The following is an 18,993-nucleotide window of genomic DNA, read 5'->3' on the forward strand; positions in this document are numbered from 1 at the left end:
TGTTTTTGATAAAAATTGAGCGCCAGACACCGATATTAGTTTTCGTCTATCTCCTATAGGAAAGGGTGAAGGTCCTATAGAAAAAATCCCTTTAAAAGCGTCCAATTTGACCCACCCTGTACATAATAAAGAAATTTTAGTTAAAATATTTTCTTTACCTTTTTTAAGAGGCCATTTATTTATTGACTTCTGCTTCATTTTCATATTTATATTTTCTTTATGACCAAAATACGGGCCCCTTCGGGACCCGGGCCCCCAAGCGGCCGCTTGTCCCGCTTTATGTATAAACCGGCGCTGTTAAAAATATTGACTCAAAACTGACAACTAAAGAGACAGCTTTATTTATTTGTCAAATTACATAGAAACCAACGCCAACCCAGCACAATATTTTTTCTACTCTTAATAAATTCCTTGAAATAATAATTTCTGAATATTTTTTAAAACGTAACTCGCTATGGAAAAAAATATTGTTTTATACACGACGATAACATTGCATTATCGTAAATACCATTTTATAGTCTTGTATAAAAAATAACTATTTCTCGAATTTAAATTACACCATTTAAAAATCATTTTTACTCAATATAAAAATAAATTACAATCTTCTTAAGTCAAACTAGCAGTAAGCGCTATTATTGACTGTCATTCCCCAGCCATCTCTGACGTCTTTTTTTTTGATCATATGATATAATTAAATATTCTTTGAACAGTATCACCGAAAATATTGCTACTAAAACTAAAGACCCGAAAAACCATTTTTTACGCTACGAAACATTATTTATAAACTTCGTAGGGTGAAAAACAAAGTTAATAGTAAACGACTAATTACTTTATGCACTAATAACGAAGAAACAACTACTCTGTGGGTAATTTTTCGTACAAGATGGCAGCCTGTGTAGCGTGTTAAAACTGATAACGCTGTGTTTTATTATGACAAGAGCAATTATACCGGTTATTATTATTATTATTTACGTGTTTTTGTTTTAATAACAGTCTACAGAGTGTCCCTGAAACTATTCGAGAACCCACTATAGTTTTTTTTCTTTTTTTTATTTCTTTTCTTTTCTACGCCCATAGCATTAGATAAGCTCCGTAGTACAATTTAAAGTATTAAAAATAAATTCTCATCTGGGACTGATGTGCTTACTCTCAAAATATTCTCTGAACTTCAAGAATGCACATTAATCTATCTTACTACTTTAATTAATGAGTCATTCCAAAAAGGAGTTTTTCCAAACTGCCTTAAGACAGCAATAATTATTCCTCTGCATAAAGGAGGAGATAGAGATCAAGCTTCGAACTATCGCCCAATTGCTCTCCTGCCCACATTATCTAAGATCATTGAAAGATTGGTTAAAAAAAGGCTTCTATCTTTTCTCCTTAAATATAAAGTACTTTCTACACATCAATTTGGATTTCTAAGTAACAGTAGCACAAATGATGCTATGTTCGACCTTTTTAATAATGTATACTCTAGCCTGAATAACCATCACTCTACAGCTACAATTTTCTGTGATTTCTCTAAGGCTTTCGACTGTGTAAATCATAATATCTTAATTAACAAATTGCAATACTATGAATTCAGGGGAGTGCCGCTCGAATGGCTTAAGTCGTATCTTGGCAACAGAAGGCAGCTTTGAGGATTGATACGTCTATGTCTTCTTGTAAGCCTATAGAATGTGGTGTCCCTCAGGGTTCAGTACTTGGCCCTATTTTATTTCTGGTGTTTATCAACGACATTGCAAATCTAGACATTAGTGGTAAAATCTGCCTCTTTGCGGACGATACTAGTTTCACTTGGAGCGGCCCAGATGTTACGGCACTATATCATACTATATCCAGTGACTTACGTGACGACACCATTAAATCTTGGTGCGATTCTAATCTCCTATGCCTCAACCTTTCAAAAAGTAAAGTTTTGTCATATAAAAGTATACTATACAACCTTTTGTACTTAATAACACCACTATTGACGTCGTGGACTCGATTCTTAGGACTTGTCGACAACTCGTTAAAATGGGACTTGCACATCGAAGCCTTATCAAAGAAACTAAGCTCTGCCTGTTTTGCGCTAAGATCAGTTTCTAAGGAACTTAACTCATCAACCTCTAGAATGGTCTATTATGCCCTTTTTGAGTCGCATCTTCGTTATGCCCTTCCATTCTGGGGTACTTGCTGCGTGACAAAATTTGATCGTATTTTCAAACTTCCAAAAAGAGCAGTTCGATACTTATTGGGACTAAACAGTAGAACTCACTGCCAAAATTTCTTTAAAAATTTCAAAATACTGACTCTTCCTTCCTTATTCATTTTTGAATCCGTTTGCTTAATCCGCAAGCACATATTCTCTATTCCGGAAAGGCCTTCTCACAACTATCCACTTAGGAATGCGGAGCACGATATTTATCTGCCAACCCCGAGCTCAGAACTAGTTAAGGGCTCAATACTGTACAATGCCAAGAAAATGTACAATCATCTGCCTTCGAATATCAAGTCACTTTCATTCTTTCCCGCATTTCGCAAAGCTCTGAAATCATACTTACTGGAGACTTTTTTGTTGCTGTTTAATCATGAACAATTTTGAATTTTAAAATTTTGATCATCTCACACACTGGTTATTTAACTTGTCTAGTAAATGTCTAGTATTTAATATTTAATATTGATTTTATGATATATAACATGATTTTATCCATTTACAGTTTTCCTTTTGCAAAATTTTCTAGATACGCCTGTGTTCTGCAATGTCCATATATGTTTTATTTGTAATATGACGTAAATTTTTTTGAAATGATTGGTATTGTATGACATTTTTTTTTTATTATTTGTATATTTGTTTTTGTGCTTTTTTGTTTTGTGAATGCTTTGTCGATGAAGCTGTTTTGGTTTTTTGTACAATAAAGCTTGTTTTTTTTTTATTTTGTAGGTAGTTTGTAAAAATGTCCACCGAAACCAGTAAAATTTTGAAAATTTTCTATAAAAAAAAGTTTGGAATCCTCTGTTTTAGATGCAAAAATTCTTATAAAGAACCTCCCAAACACAAAATACAATGAATGCTAGAATGCTACTTACCCTGAATATTTGTAATTATACCAAGATAATTGCAAATAAGTTACTTTGTTACCAATTAACACAAAAAACGATTTTATTGTTAATTGTAGAATTTTATTTGAATAAAAATTTAGGCCAGGCAGTCAGCACGAAACTCGGTATAACAAGGCATATTTTAATACATGCATATTAATTCAATGCCTCAATAAATAATTCAAGAATTTAGATAGTTGACACATAAGTTCGGAGTAGGTTTGCACATTATAACCGATATTTAGCGAATATTTTGAACGTTTGATTAATTTGTTTACTAATATTGGTATTATTAGCTACCAATCAGTGGCGGGCGGTGAAATTTTTATAAGGGGAAGGTGGTTCTCACGAAAAAACACTCCAGGCTGGAGTGAATAAATGAATTTATTTTCTTTTGCAAGAAGTAAGCAAGATAGACAAAAAAGTCAGGAGACAAAAAAATAATATTTTTAATTACTAAATCCAAAAATAATATTAAACTTCTAAAAAAGCTGTGGCGTGCCTATTTTTTCCTTTAAAATAATTTAACAGTGATGCCCCACCGCCGCCCCTGGCCATTAAACTTAAATCTAATTACATCAAATTAAGTCCCATAGTAAGTATTATAAACGGGTCAAGTTATATCAAAATCGATTAAATAGTTTTTCAAATATCTTATTTTTTTTCTTTTTTAAGTAACTTTAACACCCTGTATCTCGAAAAGGAACCTTTAAATCTTACAAGTTGATATGAACTTTTTGTTTTATTTTTGCAAGTTCTATCGTCTTTTAAATTTTCCCGATTAAAATCTGAGACACCCTGTATACCTAACTATACAGGGTGTCTCAGAAATAGTGTCTCAGTGCAAGTATTTTAAGAGGCGGTAGATCTGGTCAAAAGAAACATATTTTCTCTTGTGTCAAGGAAGTTTTTGCTCTAGACTCAATAACAATAAAGATCCTGTAACAGCACATAATTTAAATAATTTTAATATTCTGGGGTAAGTGTTGTGCGACTCAATTTGACCGCATTTTCAAGCTCCAGAAGAGAGCTGTTCGATATTCACTGGGACTAAACAGCAGAACTCATTGCCAGGACTTTTTTAAAAAAATTAAAAATATTACCTCTTCCTTCTTTATTTATATTTGAATCCGTCTGCCTAATACGTAAGCATGTATCAGCTTCTCAAGAAAGGCCATCTCACACTTATCCACTCAGGAACGCGGAGCAAGATCTTTATCTACCTACCCCACGCTCAGAGTTAATACAATTACCTGTCATTTGAAATCAAATCCATAACATCATTTTCTTCATTTCGCAAAGCATTGAAATTTTATTTACTAGATAAGGCTTTCTACGCCGTAAATGACTTATATTTTGATAATCGAATTTGATCTTGTAAACACTGGTCTCATATTTGCTATTACTATAATATTTACTATAAACTTACTAAATATTTTTGAATCTTATTTTTATTTTTTTTATTCTTTGACATTGTAAACATTTATAAATGTTTATTTTAAACAATAAGACTGATAATGTAATTTGTATACTTGTTTTGTATTCTCTTTTGTTTGTTTGTTTAGTTTACCTTTGTCTACAAATTGTAAAAATTTTTTGACAATAAAGGCATTTATTTATTTATTTATTAATATACCACTGCGAGGCTCTGGATCGCAAGCGACACTATCTATTTGAGAAAACTATGCTCATATATCGATATCTTTTAGTGAACATTTAATTTAAATCTAGTTACTTTACTTAAATATTGTCACTATACCCCTCCCAGACAATTTCTAGATGCGCCACTGCTTACAGATCGCAGTGTTTCCAGCAAAGAACGCTCTCTTAATATCGAGACAGAAAAAAAAGGGGCGCTAGCAAAGCAGTCGTCTCCTGGACGACGCCAAAGACGACACGGTGGTTTCTTTAGAAGCGGCTACTATATTTCCCAATCCTTACCTTAATTCGGATGAGGAATCCACCAAAAGCCGGACGCAATCCAAGCAGCCTCTAGCGGCCGCGTAGTGAAGCGCCAAGGTGGCGTTGCCGCCGTGCGCCTCGCCGGTAAGCGGGTTGCCTTTCTCCAGCGCCGGCATGGCGCCGCCTATGGTGCTGCCCTCTCTCGACTCGGCCTCCCACAACAGCCAGCGCAGAACGTTGAGCCTGCCGTGCCTGCAACCAGTAATACACATTAGCTTCTGCAATCTGCACAACAAATACGTTTAAATTAACTTTTTAAAATTTTCTTTTAACGTATTTGCTGTACAATACTATCAGAGATATAGAGGTAGTGGATTAGAGGCATTTTCGCGCTTAGGTCTGTTATAGGGGTTGATGAGAAAGTAGTAGTAGTTTCCAGTGATAACTCATATTCACGTCCTTGATGAATTTATCGACACTTTTTTAGCATAAAAATATGTAGCTTGATTGTATACTTTAACCCTCAAAATTTCATTCGAATCACTAAAAGTACTTGGAAGAAAATTATAATAATTCGAAAGATTATTAAAACTTTAACACCCTGTAGCTACGAAACAAAGCAGAATCGGACCTATGTTGATTATTTTTACCTGAGGAATACCCTCACGAGAGATGGCACATGTTTTTTGAAACCCCCTGTATACTGTAATAGTATAATTAATATTACGCAATATTTTTTAGATTTCCTAAAAATGGCTGCCAAAAATCTTATAACCACTATTACTTTTCGATCTCCCTTTATAGACCTAAACACGAACATAGGGGCTACCGTGGTTGTATAATCGATTTAAAAAATTATTCTTCAAAACATTAAGTATCTGAAGAACTAGAACATAAAAATCTAGGTACTGTCATAAGAAAAAAACTTTTTTTACCTTATCTCAAATTTAGGATGTCTGTTAATGATGGTATCTCGTCCCGGATAAATTAATACAGTTATTAATTGTTATTTCAGCACAGATTTAATTTAAATGGCGAGATTTATAGGTCACACGGTAAGTATCTCTCGTTAATATTAATTAATATATCGTAAAATAAACAGTGCTCGTCCGCAAAACTATCAAACGCTATGGTCTGATAATTAGAATCAAAGTGTATACGCGAAACGTCGACCATTAAAAAATTCAGACTGCAATCTCGAACGGAGTGAAAACTATATTGGATATGGTGGTACCATAAGAGATATAAAAGCATAATGTGTGGTGAAAATACAGTACGCATCTTTATTGCTCGATGACCACATGTTACCTCTTCTATTGGAGTAGGTACTATGTACCGTTTGAAAACAGTTTATTGGATACAATTTTTTGTTAAAGGCAGTTTTATTGACAACCAGCCCTACAAACATGTGTAAAAGTTGTAACCAAATATACAGGGCGGTCCGAACTGTATTCCGGAAACTTCGGCAGCACATTCTACAGATAAAAAAGTTCGTATAAATGTATGTCCTAAATAGCTTAGTTTCGGAGATACAGGGTGTAGAAGTTTCATTTTTATTTCGATTTTTTCCAAATAATTTCTGAAATAAGATCAATATTTGGATGAAAATTAGTATCCGGGAGTTTCTTGATATGAGAAATTTGATTTTGATGTCAATATGACTCCTATTTGTAGGGGGCGCCACCTACATGTGTTTTAACTGTTTTGGAGAGTCAATCAAATAACTTTTCGTCCGTACCTGTATAAAACTACTAAAAAATGTCGTAAATGTATATTTTTTACTCAGTATGAACGATTACCTGTATTCAAGAAAAATGAAAACAAAACGTTTGTTTATTTACAGTTTGATTTGACTTTTGGAGCCTTTTGTGTTACAGAATTACAGCATCCAGATCCAACACTGATTCACAACAATACACCAAAATACTTGCTGATCGTTTCGCTAACCATATTGTTGATGCTAATATGGAAAAACAGATAGGGCACAGCCATATCAAGGACTCCATCCAAGAATCTAGTTCTAAAAACAGAAAGGAACTACATGTTCTATTTGGGAAAGCAAGGCAAGTATTGAAGAAAAAAATCATCAACAGATTATTAAAAATAAAACTAATTTGATGATGATGTTTTAATGTTATAATGTATCGTTTTTAATTATTATTTTAACTATGTTTATTAAATAATGCTTGGCATTGTGTTTTCACCCTGACATGACGGTTATGATTAAACCGACAGATACATCAGTTACCTCGAAACCCAACAATTTTAATGTTGTTGTATTGTGTCTAAATCCACTTATACTAAAAATAAAAATACCCTACCAAAAAAATAAGAAATATATAAATATTGATGATAAACAGTTCTCCTTTAAAAATTTTCCTGTACAGGGTGAGTCAACGATAGAGTAAAGTCCATTATCTCATTTATTTCAAGGTTTACAAAAAAATGTTTAATATAAAAGTTATAGGGATGGTTAAGATACACATTTTAAAATTATTATAGAGTATACAAGGTGCTTCAAAAAAGTGTGGCGGCTATAACATATGTTTTTTTAAATGCAACTCCCTATTTTTTATTTTATTTTTAGATTCTGCGTAAAATTCCATAACTTTTTTATATATAATGTTATATACCTAAAATTAATAGTTCTTATAATATTTCAATTTATTTAAACAAATGTTAAATTGCAGTGTGGTAAAAAATTGTCAGTGGTGCCATTGTTTCTGAAGTTGCAGTACCAAAATTTGGTAGGAGAGTTTTATAGAGATGAAAAAAAAGATATTTGTAAAGATATTTTAGTTAAATGATACAGGGTGTTCAAAATATATTTATGAATTTCAACTATTTAAAATTAAAAAATCTCAAATTTTTTAAATGGGACACCCTATATATTGTCATTTTTTCTGGTAGATTTGACAACACTCTTCAACTTTTATTAAGTATGTCATATCCCTATTTTTGATAGTTTGCGATTTATTCCCATTTTTTCTATTTTTACCCATATTTTTAATACAATTACCCTATAAAATCATAGTTGCCATGACAAAACAAAACTATTTATTACTTACCTTTAACAAGTAGCTTCATAATTAGTTACAATTGCTGGTATTAGTTAAAATTAATTAACTTTACTCAAATAAACTAAATCGCAGTAGTGAATTTCTTGGTGTATTTCTATATTATGAAAGATGACACTTGGGATTTTTCGTCGGGGCGAATAGCCACAGATTAGGGTAATACTAGATTACCTAATTGCTGAAGACTACTGATATATGAATTTTCTTCCATATACAGTAAAGTTTTTTCTCGTAGTAATTCTGGTTTATAATTCATTTGGTAAAGCCAATATTACTACTGCCGCGAAACCGTCTCATTACACACTGAAGATGTTTTCTAGATAATATACATACATCTATCCTTATAGTAGTTAGCAAAGTACTATATAATATATAGTATTTAACCAAAAAATGTTGTGCATTTAATTAATTTTCTAAGCTTGTGCGTGTATATCAATCTCATTGACTAATTCATTTCAAGAAAATCTGTAACTATTATCTCTACCATTTATACTTATTAGAACAAATTAAACTAAAATTCAAATTTTGTTCTTAACTTGCTTAACAGACATGAAATTGTGATAATTATTACTTTTTGTCATGGCAACTATGATGTTATAGCGCAATTGTATTAAAAATATGGGTAAAAATAGAAAAAAATGGAACAAACCGCAAACTAATAAAAATATGTATATTTTTTATGACATTCTAAATAAAATATATGTAATAAATAGGTATATGACATTCTAAATAAAAGTTGAAGAGTTTGGTAAAATCTATCAGAAAAAATGATAATATATAGGGTGTACCATTTAAAAAAACTGAAATTCCTTAATTTTAAGTAGCTGAATTTCCTAAATATATTATAACATAGGTCTTTTTCTATATCTTTATAAAATACTCCTACCAAATTTTAGTTGTCCAACTTCAGAATCAATGCCAGCATTGACAATTTTTTAACCCACTGCAATCTAACATTTGTGTAAACAAATTTAAATATAACAAAAACTATTAATTTTAGGTATATAACATTATCCATAAAAAAGTTATGGAATTTTACGCAGAATCTAAAAATAAAATAAAAAATAGGGTGTTACGTTTAAAAAAACATGTTATATTCGCCACACTTTTTTGAAGCACCCTGTATACTCTATAATAATTTTAAAATGTGTATCTTTACCATCTCTATAACTTTTATATTTAATATTTTTTTGTAAACCTCGCAACAAATGAGATAATGGACTTTACTCTATCGTTGACTCACCCTGTACAATGGTTATGAAAAAGTCAAAAATATTATATACAGGGTGATCCGAACTGTATTCCGGAAACTTCGTCAGCATATTTTGCAAATAAAAATAAGTAAAAAAGTTCGTATTAATCTACGAGTATGATCTAAAATGCTTAGTGTTTCGGGGATACAGGGTTTAGAAGTTTCATTTTTATTTCGATTTTTTCCAAATAATTTTTGAATTAACGTCAATATTTGGATGAAAATTGGTGTTTGGAAGTTTTTTGACATGAGAAGTTTGATTTTGATGTCAGTATAATAACTCCTACTTATAGAGGGAAAAGTGTAATAACTTTTTGTCCGTACCTGTATAAAACTACTGAGTAAAAAAATTACATTTACCAAGAGACATTTTTTACGTGAAAAATCACGGAAAGTTATTTTTTGACCCAGTAGATTTATACAGGTGCGGACGAAAAGTTATTACTCTTCAAAACAGTTTAAACACATGTAGGTGGTGCCCGCGACAAATAGGAGTCATATTGACATCAAAATCAAATTTCTCATGTGAAAAAACTCCCAGTCACCAATTTTCATCCAAATATTGACGTTACTTCAGAAATTATTTGGAAAAAATCGAAATAAATATGAAATCTCTACACCCTGTATCTTCGAAACTAAGCATTTTAGGACATACATTTATACGAACTTTTCTACTAATTTTTAATCTGCAGAATATGCTGCAGAAGTTTCCGGAATACATAACTTCTACGGACCACCCTGTATAGGCACGTTTTAAAAATATATACCCTATATGCAAAACAGTACGCAATATACCAATAAATAATATAGGATAGAAGATATGTCTGATATAATTCTGAGGTGCGAAAGATAACCATTTATTACGTTCCGTCATAATTTATATTTTCGCTAGTTCTTGAGAAATCTGCTTGGCACTTTTTCCAATAAATCGTACAGATTGAACTGATGTTACAATTTTCTCGATAGTAAATTGAACGTTTGGATTTATAATTATCCGATTCCTCGCAGATACAGGAGCCGTTAAATCACTGCTGCGACAGCAGACGGTGGTACAGAGCCGGACTTAGGGAATTTAGCCCATTTTACACATAAAAGACATAAATTTAATATATCAGACTTGCAGAAAATAATTTATATACCATGTTTATACACGTATAGGCTTGGTGCGTTCTCAGGCGGTGCTGCCTCTATCGGAGAATATCGTAAACAACTAGTATATACAAGTACACGGGTTTAAATAGCGAGTATACCAAAAATGTATTATTTAATAATTATAAAAATGTTAGGAAGTATAATTTGTAAAAACTCTAAAAATAAAAGTACCTATTTTGATATCTTTAGCAGGTCTAAATTGTATTATAATTTATTATTCCAGCTAAAAAACTTTTTAGATGAATTCAACTATAGAGTAGCGAGCATAGTTTTAATCACCGGTTTTGCTAGTGGGACATACAGTATTGGCCAAAAGTGGATGAACCGATACCAATAATTGCGATGAAAATCAGATTTGAGGTGTGAAATATCAAAATTATTTTATGTACCTTTGTATGTTAAAAGGTTAATACATTCTCACCAAAATACTACAAACAAATATAAATTCTTCTGTTAGTCTTATCAGTTATAGATAAGAATTGGCAAATGTTGCTTTTTTGTCTTGGACAAAAGTAGATGAACCAAATATTTTTAAAAGTCGTTAGTTTCATTTGTTCTGCTTTTATGAACAATTGCGATTTAGAAACATTTGAGGCATACCACGTGGAATTAACTTGTCTGCAGATCTTAAGTTGCGAGTAGTGAATGGCTAAGCAATTACGCCTTGGAAAATCACGTTATTATATCACACATTAGAGATATAATGAGAGAGGAGATGTCTCTATAAAAAGAAAACCAGAACGACCTAAAAAAGTTGGTCCCAATGTGATAAAAGCCATAAAACGAATTTCTTCACAAGATCCATTTTTGCCGTCAACGAAGATAAAAGCAAAACTTGAAGAAATGGGCTATCCACCAGCGAGTACAAAGACGATCCGATGTAAATTAGTTGACCAGAAGTTGTTTTCCCGAAGACCCGCCAAGAAACCACTGCTATCAAAAAAAAATTTGGAGGCCCGATTAGCATTTGCCAAGGAACATCAAAACTGGACTGTGACTCAATGGAAAAAAGTTTATTTTAGTGATGAATCAAAGTTTTATTTGATGTCATCAGATGGAATTCAACATGTAGGAAGACCTCCCAACACACGATTGCTACCAAAGTACACGCGACCCACTGTAAAACATGGTGGGGGCTCAATCATGGTATAGGGCTGTTTTTCTGGGTATGGGATGCGGGGCCTCTCCATAAAATTGAGGGCATAATGGATCGGTTTGGCTACAGAGAAATTTTACAAAACCTTTTAGTGCCTTATTTGGAGGAAAAATGCCAGTTGTACACTACTTCCAACATGATAACGACCCGAAACATGCCTCACAATTGGGTAAAAGGTTTTTGGAAGATGAAATTGTGACTGTTCTCAAATGGCCATCGCAATCCCCAGACCTGAATCCAATAGAAAATTTATGGGAAATTTTGGATCAAAACATTGGGACCAAATTCTACAAAAATAAGCAAGAATTATTTGCAGCTTTGGAAGAGTCTTGGAAAAATATCGATTTTTCAATAATGGAAAATCTTCTGGGATCTATGCCTAAGCGATGTCTGAAAGTAATTTAAGTTAATTTATTAGTTTTTGTTAACATAAGATTTTTTTTATTAAATATATATTTTGTTCATCTACTTTTGTCCAATGGTTTTTTCAATTTAAATTTTTTGCTACCTTATTAAAGCAAATTTAAAAAAAAACAATGCTATTTATTTTTATAACACTGACTTCAAGTAAATATAATTTTAATTTTAAACATAAAAATACAACATAAACATAAACATAAACATCAAATTTTAATTTTAAACATATTAGGAAAAACCCATTATTTTATCAAAGTTCATCCACTTATAGCCAATACTGTAATTGGGGCTATTTCGGCTATAACGAAATTTTTTAAAGGTACTACATAGGTAATTATAATTTTAGAAGATGTTCACAAAACATTTAATCACTAGTTGATTAAAAAAAGTATACCATTAATATTGCAAATTATATTTTATCCTCTCATAGTATACCTATCTATGTCTATTTAATTTTTTGATTATGTAACGAGCAATTTGTTTACTCACTTGTTTCGTCGAACTGCTTGAATCAATTTTTGCTTTTGATCGTGACAAAATATGAAGCTATAAAATGTTGTTTCGGGAGAGTTGAATATCTAGCAAAGTTGAGTTATTGAATGTTACTGCACCGAATAACGCCTTAATTACGCTCTCTAGGCAATTATTTGAAATTGTCACAACACAACACGACGCCTAGTTCAAATTCTTTTTCGCTTATTTTTTACTACCCGAAACAGCGTTACATCACACAAACCTCGTACCGGAGTGTTTTATAGTTTCAATAATTGCACTAGCAAAAAACTAAAATACTTAAATATTATGACAAAACCAAGATTTCAATATTATTTTAATGCGATCAACATGACGGCCGCGTGAAATACATACTGATAATTTCTGATTTCTGCCGCTGAAGCGCTTGCTCCGGTCGGAATTTGTTAAAATCAAAAGTCAATTGTAATGACCTAAGCCAAAACGTTCATATTTATCTACCTCGCTTTGGGTGTCCTAAATTCTTCTTCATCGAGATCTCCTGTGTGTTGTGATATTAAACATTTTTTCGAAATATCAATAATAATAAATTATTAAAAAAAAATATTATTTTAAATAATGAAATTTTTCTTAATACGGACCATAATCCATATTGTACCTTCATTATTTCGCTGTTAATCTGGATTAGTTTACCGAAAACGGTAGATCTCGAGAATTAGAGAGAAGATTTACAGTTGCAACATTCCTTTTACTTCAACTTTTTCACCTATATATCTTGAACAGCAAAGATGTATGCTGGTTAAAAAATATAAAAATATATACAAGCATGTACTCGCATTCGCAATGAACTGGGAGAACCCACTGCAAATTCTCTTGGTGTAATACATGAAATTAAAATTAACAGTTAGAAATACGCGTATATTTCTGTAAAAAACAGTGTGACAGTTGTGTCAACAAATTACTGTTGTTTTAGTTGATCTTAAACCGTTTGGCTACATCGTTTATAACAATTAGTTTAAACTTATGAGTTGTATCTTTGTTTAAAGTCATACATCTAAGAGTAAGCTGATCCAAGAAGATCGACATATCATTAGATACAGATACGACGGCGGTCTGTTCAACATAAAAAGACTCAGGGCAAAAACACGTACAAAATTCATCACAGAACTTCAATACGCTGATGACTGTGCTCTAGTTGCAAATACGTTACAGCAATTGCAAGAAATGTTGAATACATATACCTACCTGGGCATACGAGGCCTTGGGACTTAAGCTGAACATCGATAAAACTAAAATCATGTGCACTCCTCCGGAAGATCACAACAATGCTATAAAAATCGGAGATGAGCTGTTGGAATATGCAGCGGAATTCAATTACCTCTGCAGTTTGATTTCGGAAAAGGCCAATATCGACTGTGAAATTCAGCACAGGATTAGCAGCGCCTCAAGAGCATTCTGGAAATTAAAAGACTGGGTTTTCTACAATCATGACTTGAGCACAAAAACGAAACTTGCAGTGTACCGAGCAATAATAATTCCCACCATGTTATATGGAAGCGAAACCTGGGTGCCGTACCGTCGACACATGAACGCATTAAACAAGTTGCAACAGAGACATCTTAGACAACTCTTAAGAATAAAATGGTTCCGTCATGTCTCAAACGTATCGGTCCTTGAAAAAGCTAACTGCGAGAGTATTGAAGTCATGATTACAAAGTCCCGCTTAAGATGGGCTGGTCACGTATACAGAATGCAAGAAAACCGCATACCAAAATCTCTGCTTTACGGTGAGCTTGTAGACGGTAAGAGGAGGCCGGGTGGACAACTCAAAAGGTACAAGGATATTTTCCACGAAAACTTAAAGAGAATTAATAAGCAGAATGAGTGGGAAGAGGCAGCTCACAATAGAACGGAATGGAGAAGAAGTGTAAAGTCAGTTAACAGCAACAACCAAAAAGTAAAGGGGCAACAAAGCAATGAAATTTTTGAATGTCCGGAGTGCGGTAGACAGATAACATCACGTATCGGGCTTTTTAGTCACAGAAAAGCTCATGAAAGAAAACGCCTTGCGTGACCATCTTCTGATGCGTGTCAAATACTCGTCAGCGAGTAATGGCATTTCATCAAAGACCTCAATTATTGAAAAAAATTACATGAAGAATTATTTGTAAAAAGTTAGTTTCTAGTTGGATAAACCGCATCTGTTGACAGAAGAACAAGAAGCATTAAGAGTCAATTGGTGTCAAAAACTCTACAGGAAACTCAAAAAATATATACAGTATTATCAGTGGCGCTCAATTCTGGATTTATTCTTATGAACCCGAAAATAGAGGTCAATCGGCTATTTTGATGAACCAAGATGATCCAAAACCGACGAAAATTATCTATTCTCAAAGTGTTTCCAAAAGAATGGTGGCGACATTTGTCTCAAAAGCGGGTCATGTAGTAACAATTCCTCTGTAAGATCAAAGAACTGTTACTGCTGATTGATATACATCTATTTGTTTGGCGGAAGTAATTGCTGATTTTTAAAAAAACGAATCCTCAATAATAAATTATCCTGCACCAAGACAATGCAAGTTTCCACACAGCTCGAAAAACAGTTGAGTTTTTATAGTAAGAAAACATTTTTTTTATCCTTTTTTACTTTTCCAAAAATTGAATGAACTGCGTTGGTCAAAGGTTCCAGTGCCCAGAAGATGCAGTCGGTGCCAAAAACGCAATTTTAAAGGTACCAAGAAGCGCGTGGAAAAAATGCTTTCAAAATTGGGTCCAACATGCTAAAAATTAATTTCTCTTCGTAAAGAATACTTCAAAAAACAATAGCGTTTAAAAGTTATTTACTGTTTTTTCTACCTCTATATGCAAAATATAAAAGTCAACCCTCGTACAAACTCCCAGTGGATACATAGCAAGAATTTACAAATTTTTAAGAAACACCTCACTGCACTGTGGTCTTGATTAATAAAAAGGATTGGGAGGAAGAAACGCTTACTCAGCATGTAAGAAACCATTAAGACAGGGACAGGGATAGGAGTATTTGGGTCGAAAACTAAATACTCCAAACAAATGGGCACCTACTCCAGTATCCTTCAGGCAGAAATTTGCGCTATCGAAAGATGCGTATAGTTTATCTTAGATAGGCCATCCTTTCCGATAGTCAAGCAGCACTAAACGTGATGAACTCAGTCACCATCAATTCGAAGTTCGTCAAAGAATGCCTAGAGAAGCTCAACAAATTAGGCAAAGAAAATAAAGTCTTCCTACTCTGGGTGCCTGCTCACCAAGGGATAGAAGGCAATGAAAAAGCAAATGATCTAGCTAGAAAAGGAGCAAACACTCCACTAACTGAACCAGAACCGTTCTGTTTTCCAAACGGGAACCAACTGAAAGCGGAACTGGAGAATCTGGACGAAGACTCCATCCGTAACTTGGACTTGGTGTTCCCTAACGGTCTAAGACTCTCGAAAAAGTTCCTCAGAACTTACGACCGAGAAAAATCAAAGGTTTTCCTTGATTTTCGGGTTTCTAACATGACACTGTCTCCTTAACGAACACCTCAGTAGGCTGAAACTGAGAAACAACGGCGAATGCAGATTCTGTGGGGAAAATGAGGAAACACCAGAACACCTTATCACTGAGTGCGCCGAGATGACGACCATTCGAGCTTTGGTACGGCTGATGTCGAGGACGGGGAGGTGGCCTCTGCGGAGCCGTCTCAGATACTGGCTTTTGTTAAAGCCCTGAGACTGTATCCCAAGTAGCATTTTCACGACTTGCGACCACATGTTTACTAAACACAACGTTGGATTAGTTACAAAAAATAGTTAGCTCCCTACCTTGGGTATTAAAATAAATTTAAACGTTTTTATAACGTTGTGCCGACGTTGGACTAGTACTACAGCAAAGTAGAAGCTTCTACGACGTCGAATAAACGTTGTCTTGTAACCTTTGCTTAAGTGATCTTTAGGTGATTCGGACAACGTAGTTACAACGTTGGACAATATAAAGTTTTCCGACGTCAGTTTCAGGACCTATTCCAACGTTATGCAAACGTCGTCTGTTTTACTAATTCCAACGTTGTTTAGATTTCCTTATTCTTACGTTGGTAGGACGTCGAGTCACTACCTTTATGCAACTGTATTGAACCATAACCTTAAATCTTAAATTTTCACTTCATTGTTCTGTTCAGTCAGACAGTTCAGTGCTGTTTTTGTTTTTATAAAAAAAACTTAATTAAAATGGGACATAAGAAAGGTACATAAAAAACTAAATTTAAATATATATCGACATATATTACCGATAGTTTATCCACTCCCTCGTTTATTTAGATTATAGAGGGCGGCACAAGCTAGATTCTAGGATGACTAAATTAGGCAATCTTGCGACTAGTATACTACCTGTTAAGGCCGAACTGCGACTTTATTAGTCCAGTATGCGACTACTCGAACTACTCCATCTTAATCTCCAAAACAACAAAGTGAAAACCGCCATGTTGTTAAATAAGAAAATATTTCGTTCCTAAAATAGCAATTCCTGCTTTTTGAATCCATTAACTTGAAATATTTGACCCTAAAAAACACGCGGAAACAATTTTTTCGACTGCGAATAAATTATTTTCATTTTACTAAAAAAAAATTCAAGAAAATTTTTAAAACTTCTTTAATTTTAAGGCCCATTAGTATTTTTCAAAGTAGAAACAATACATTTATCAATAAAGTTGTTGGCGTTTAACTTTTTTGCCTTGGGTATCGAGTTACAGAGTCGGTTAAAGCGTTTCACTAATTATGATCTTCAAACATCCTCCACACTTAAATACTTTTCTTTTGTTTTCCTTCACTGCCATCTGACATATGTCTCTAACTAAATCGTAAAAATAATATTTTTACTATAATTATCCCAATTTAATATAAAACGCGACTTAGACGCCATATTAGTTTTGTATTTCTGTGAATTAGGATTTTAAACAACGTTGCAGTTTGTACTAAATTAGGCTTCTAGCCAACGTCGGTATCCAACGTCGTTTCGACCCAAAAATTATTCTCCAAACTAGTGCAGAGTAGGGTTGGCACGAGGTTGTACCGACGTTGCGCCCCGACGTTTGGTCGCGTGACACAACGTTGTCCCGACGTCCAAATGCCGCTTGGGATGATGAGTTATAAGTCGTTATAACTCAAAAAAGGGGAACACACAATAGATCTGTAAGGTCGAGGTGATTAACTCCCCTGCTAAGCATTCTACAGTCTACAACCCTCGTACAAGAAAAATATACCTAAATAGAATTTGCCTGAGTTCAGCCTTTTTCACAGTTCGCGTGAACTCGAGTTTAAGCTATGTCTAATATCAATAAACACTATAGTATTACAAGTACTTAACGCGTTTTAAATATTTTCTCTTGTTCTTGCAACCGACTGTTCTGAGAAAACGTTTAAGTATAATCGAAGGCCTATTGAACAATGTTTATCGGCAACAAATCGTTTTGAAGCCGCGCACCACCGACCGTGGAGAAAGTGATAGTTAACAAAAATGTCCGTTAACAGGTGTATAACAGGCGTCAGCAGCGTTCAAGTTGTGTGATCTCTTGTTCCATTTTTAGGACAAGAGAGATAAGAAAGTTTACGTTTACTTTCTATTTGTTCTATTGCCCCAGTGGTTCCACAAAACAATTAAAACTCTATCTTATTAATATACAGTGGTCACTGGTCAGTAACTATTTATTAGGGTGTCCGTTAATAATAACAGACCATTAATATTCACAAACCCTTAATATTCACAATAAACCTTGCCCCAAAGACGATTTATTTCCGATTTAAATTACATGGGAATTTGCCACTTTTTGCAAATAATTTTTTTTCTCTCGATCTTGTTCTCTCACAACCATAACAATCACATATTCGTATACGGAATTGAACGCTCTACAAAAAAGGCCTCTTATAATTTTTCGATAAACCTATTTCTTCAAAAGTTATTCCTACCATTTAGGTATAGCTGAAACAATGTTTATCAAAATAAATCAGCTATACAGGGTTGTTCACCACATACGACACGGAGTATTGTAGCTAAACTATTAGATTTTTACAAATTGTAAGTTTTGGGTTCGTTGCAGGACTATTAGAGCTACAATTTAAAAATATTTTTACAAGATACAGAGTGTCCCAAATAAATAAAAGATATCAAAGTTGTATTTTTTTAAATAGAACACCCTGTATATTATTACATTTTTAGTTTCTACGATCAAAATAAAGGTAAATCTGATTAAGGTTTATCACACTTAAACCTGACCGTTTTTGAAATATTTTCAATTTTGTGAAATTGCAGTCAAAATTTTAAGGCTTCATTTCTCCAAGGGTATCATAGCTTTTAATACTAAATATTTACTGAAGTTTATTTATTGATCAGTTATTAGGTTGCAATAATAAAAATAATACTACCTCATACAGAGTGTCTAAAAATTTATTTTAAATTATTTCTAGCTATAAACGGCA

The 18,993-nt window shown here is 33.3% G+C and overlaps 2 protein-coding genes across 2 annotated transcripts in view; one reads left to right on the plus strand and one right to left on the minus strand.

Annotated features, from left to right (window-relative positions):
• The window catches only part of LOC115884263, a 113,600-nt gene that overhangs the window by 87,268 nt on the left and 7,339 nt on the right, over positions 1 to 18,993 (minus strand). The window contains exon 3 of the mRNA XM_030902776.1: positions 5,023 to 5,235. Coding sequence (XP_030758636.1) covers positions 5,023 to 5,235 — 213 coding nt within the window. The remainder of the gene's footprint in view (positions 1 to 5,022; positions 5,236 to 18,993) is intronic.
• The window catches only part of LOC115884262, a 62,771-nt gene continuing 49,929 nt past the window's right edge, over positions 6,152 to 18,993 (plus strand). The window contains exons 1-2 of the mRNA XM_030902775.1: positions 6,152 to 6,472; positions 6,861 to 7,046. Of these exons, the coding sequence (XP_030758635.1) occupies positions 6,390 to 6,472; positions 6,861 to 7,046 (269 nt within the window). The 5' untranslated portion in view covers positions 6,152 to 6,389. The remainder of the gene's footprint in view (positions 6,473 to 6,860; positions 7,047 to 18,993) is intronic.

The sequence above is a fragment of the Sitophilus oryzae genome, unplaced genomic scaffold, assembly GCF_002938485.1.
Source record: "Sitophilus oryzae breed Bouriz unplaced genomic scaffold, Soryzae_2.0 scaffold_227_pilon_pilon, whole genome shotgun sequence".
NCBI lineage: Eukaryota > Metazoa > Arthropoda > Insecta > Coleoptera > Curculionidae > Sitophilus > Sitophilus oryzae.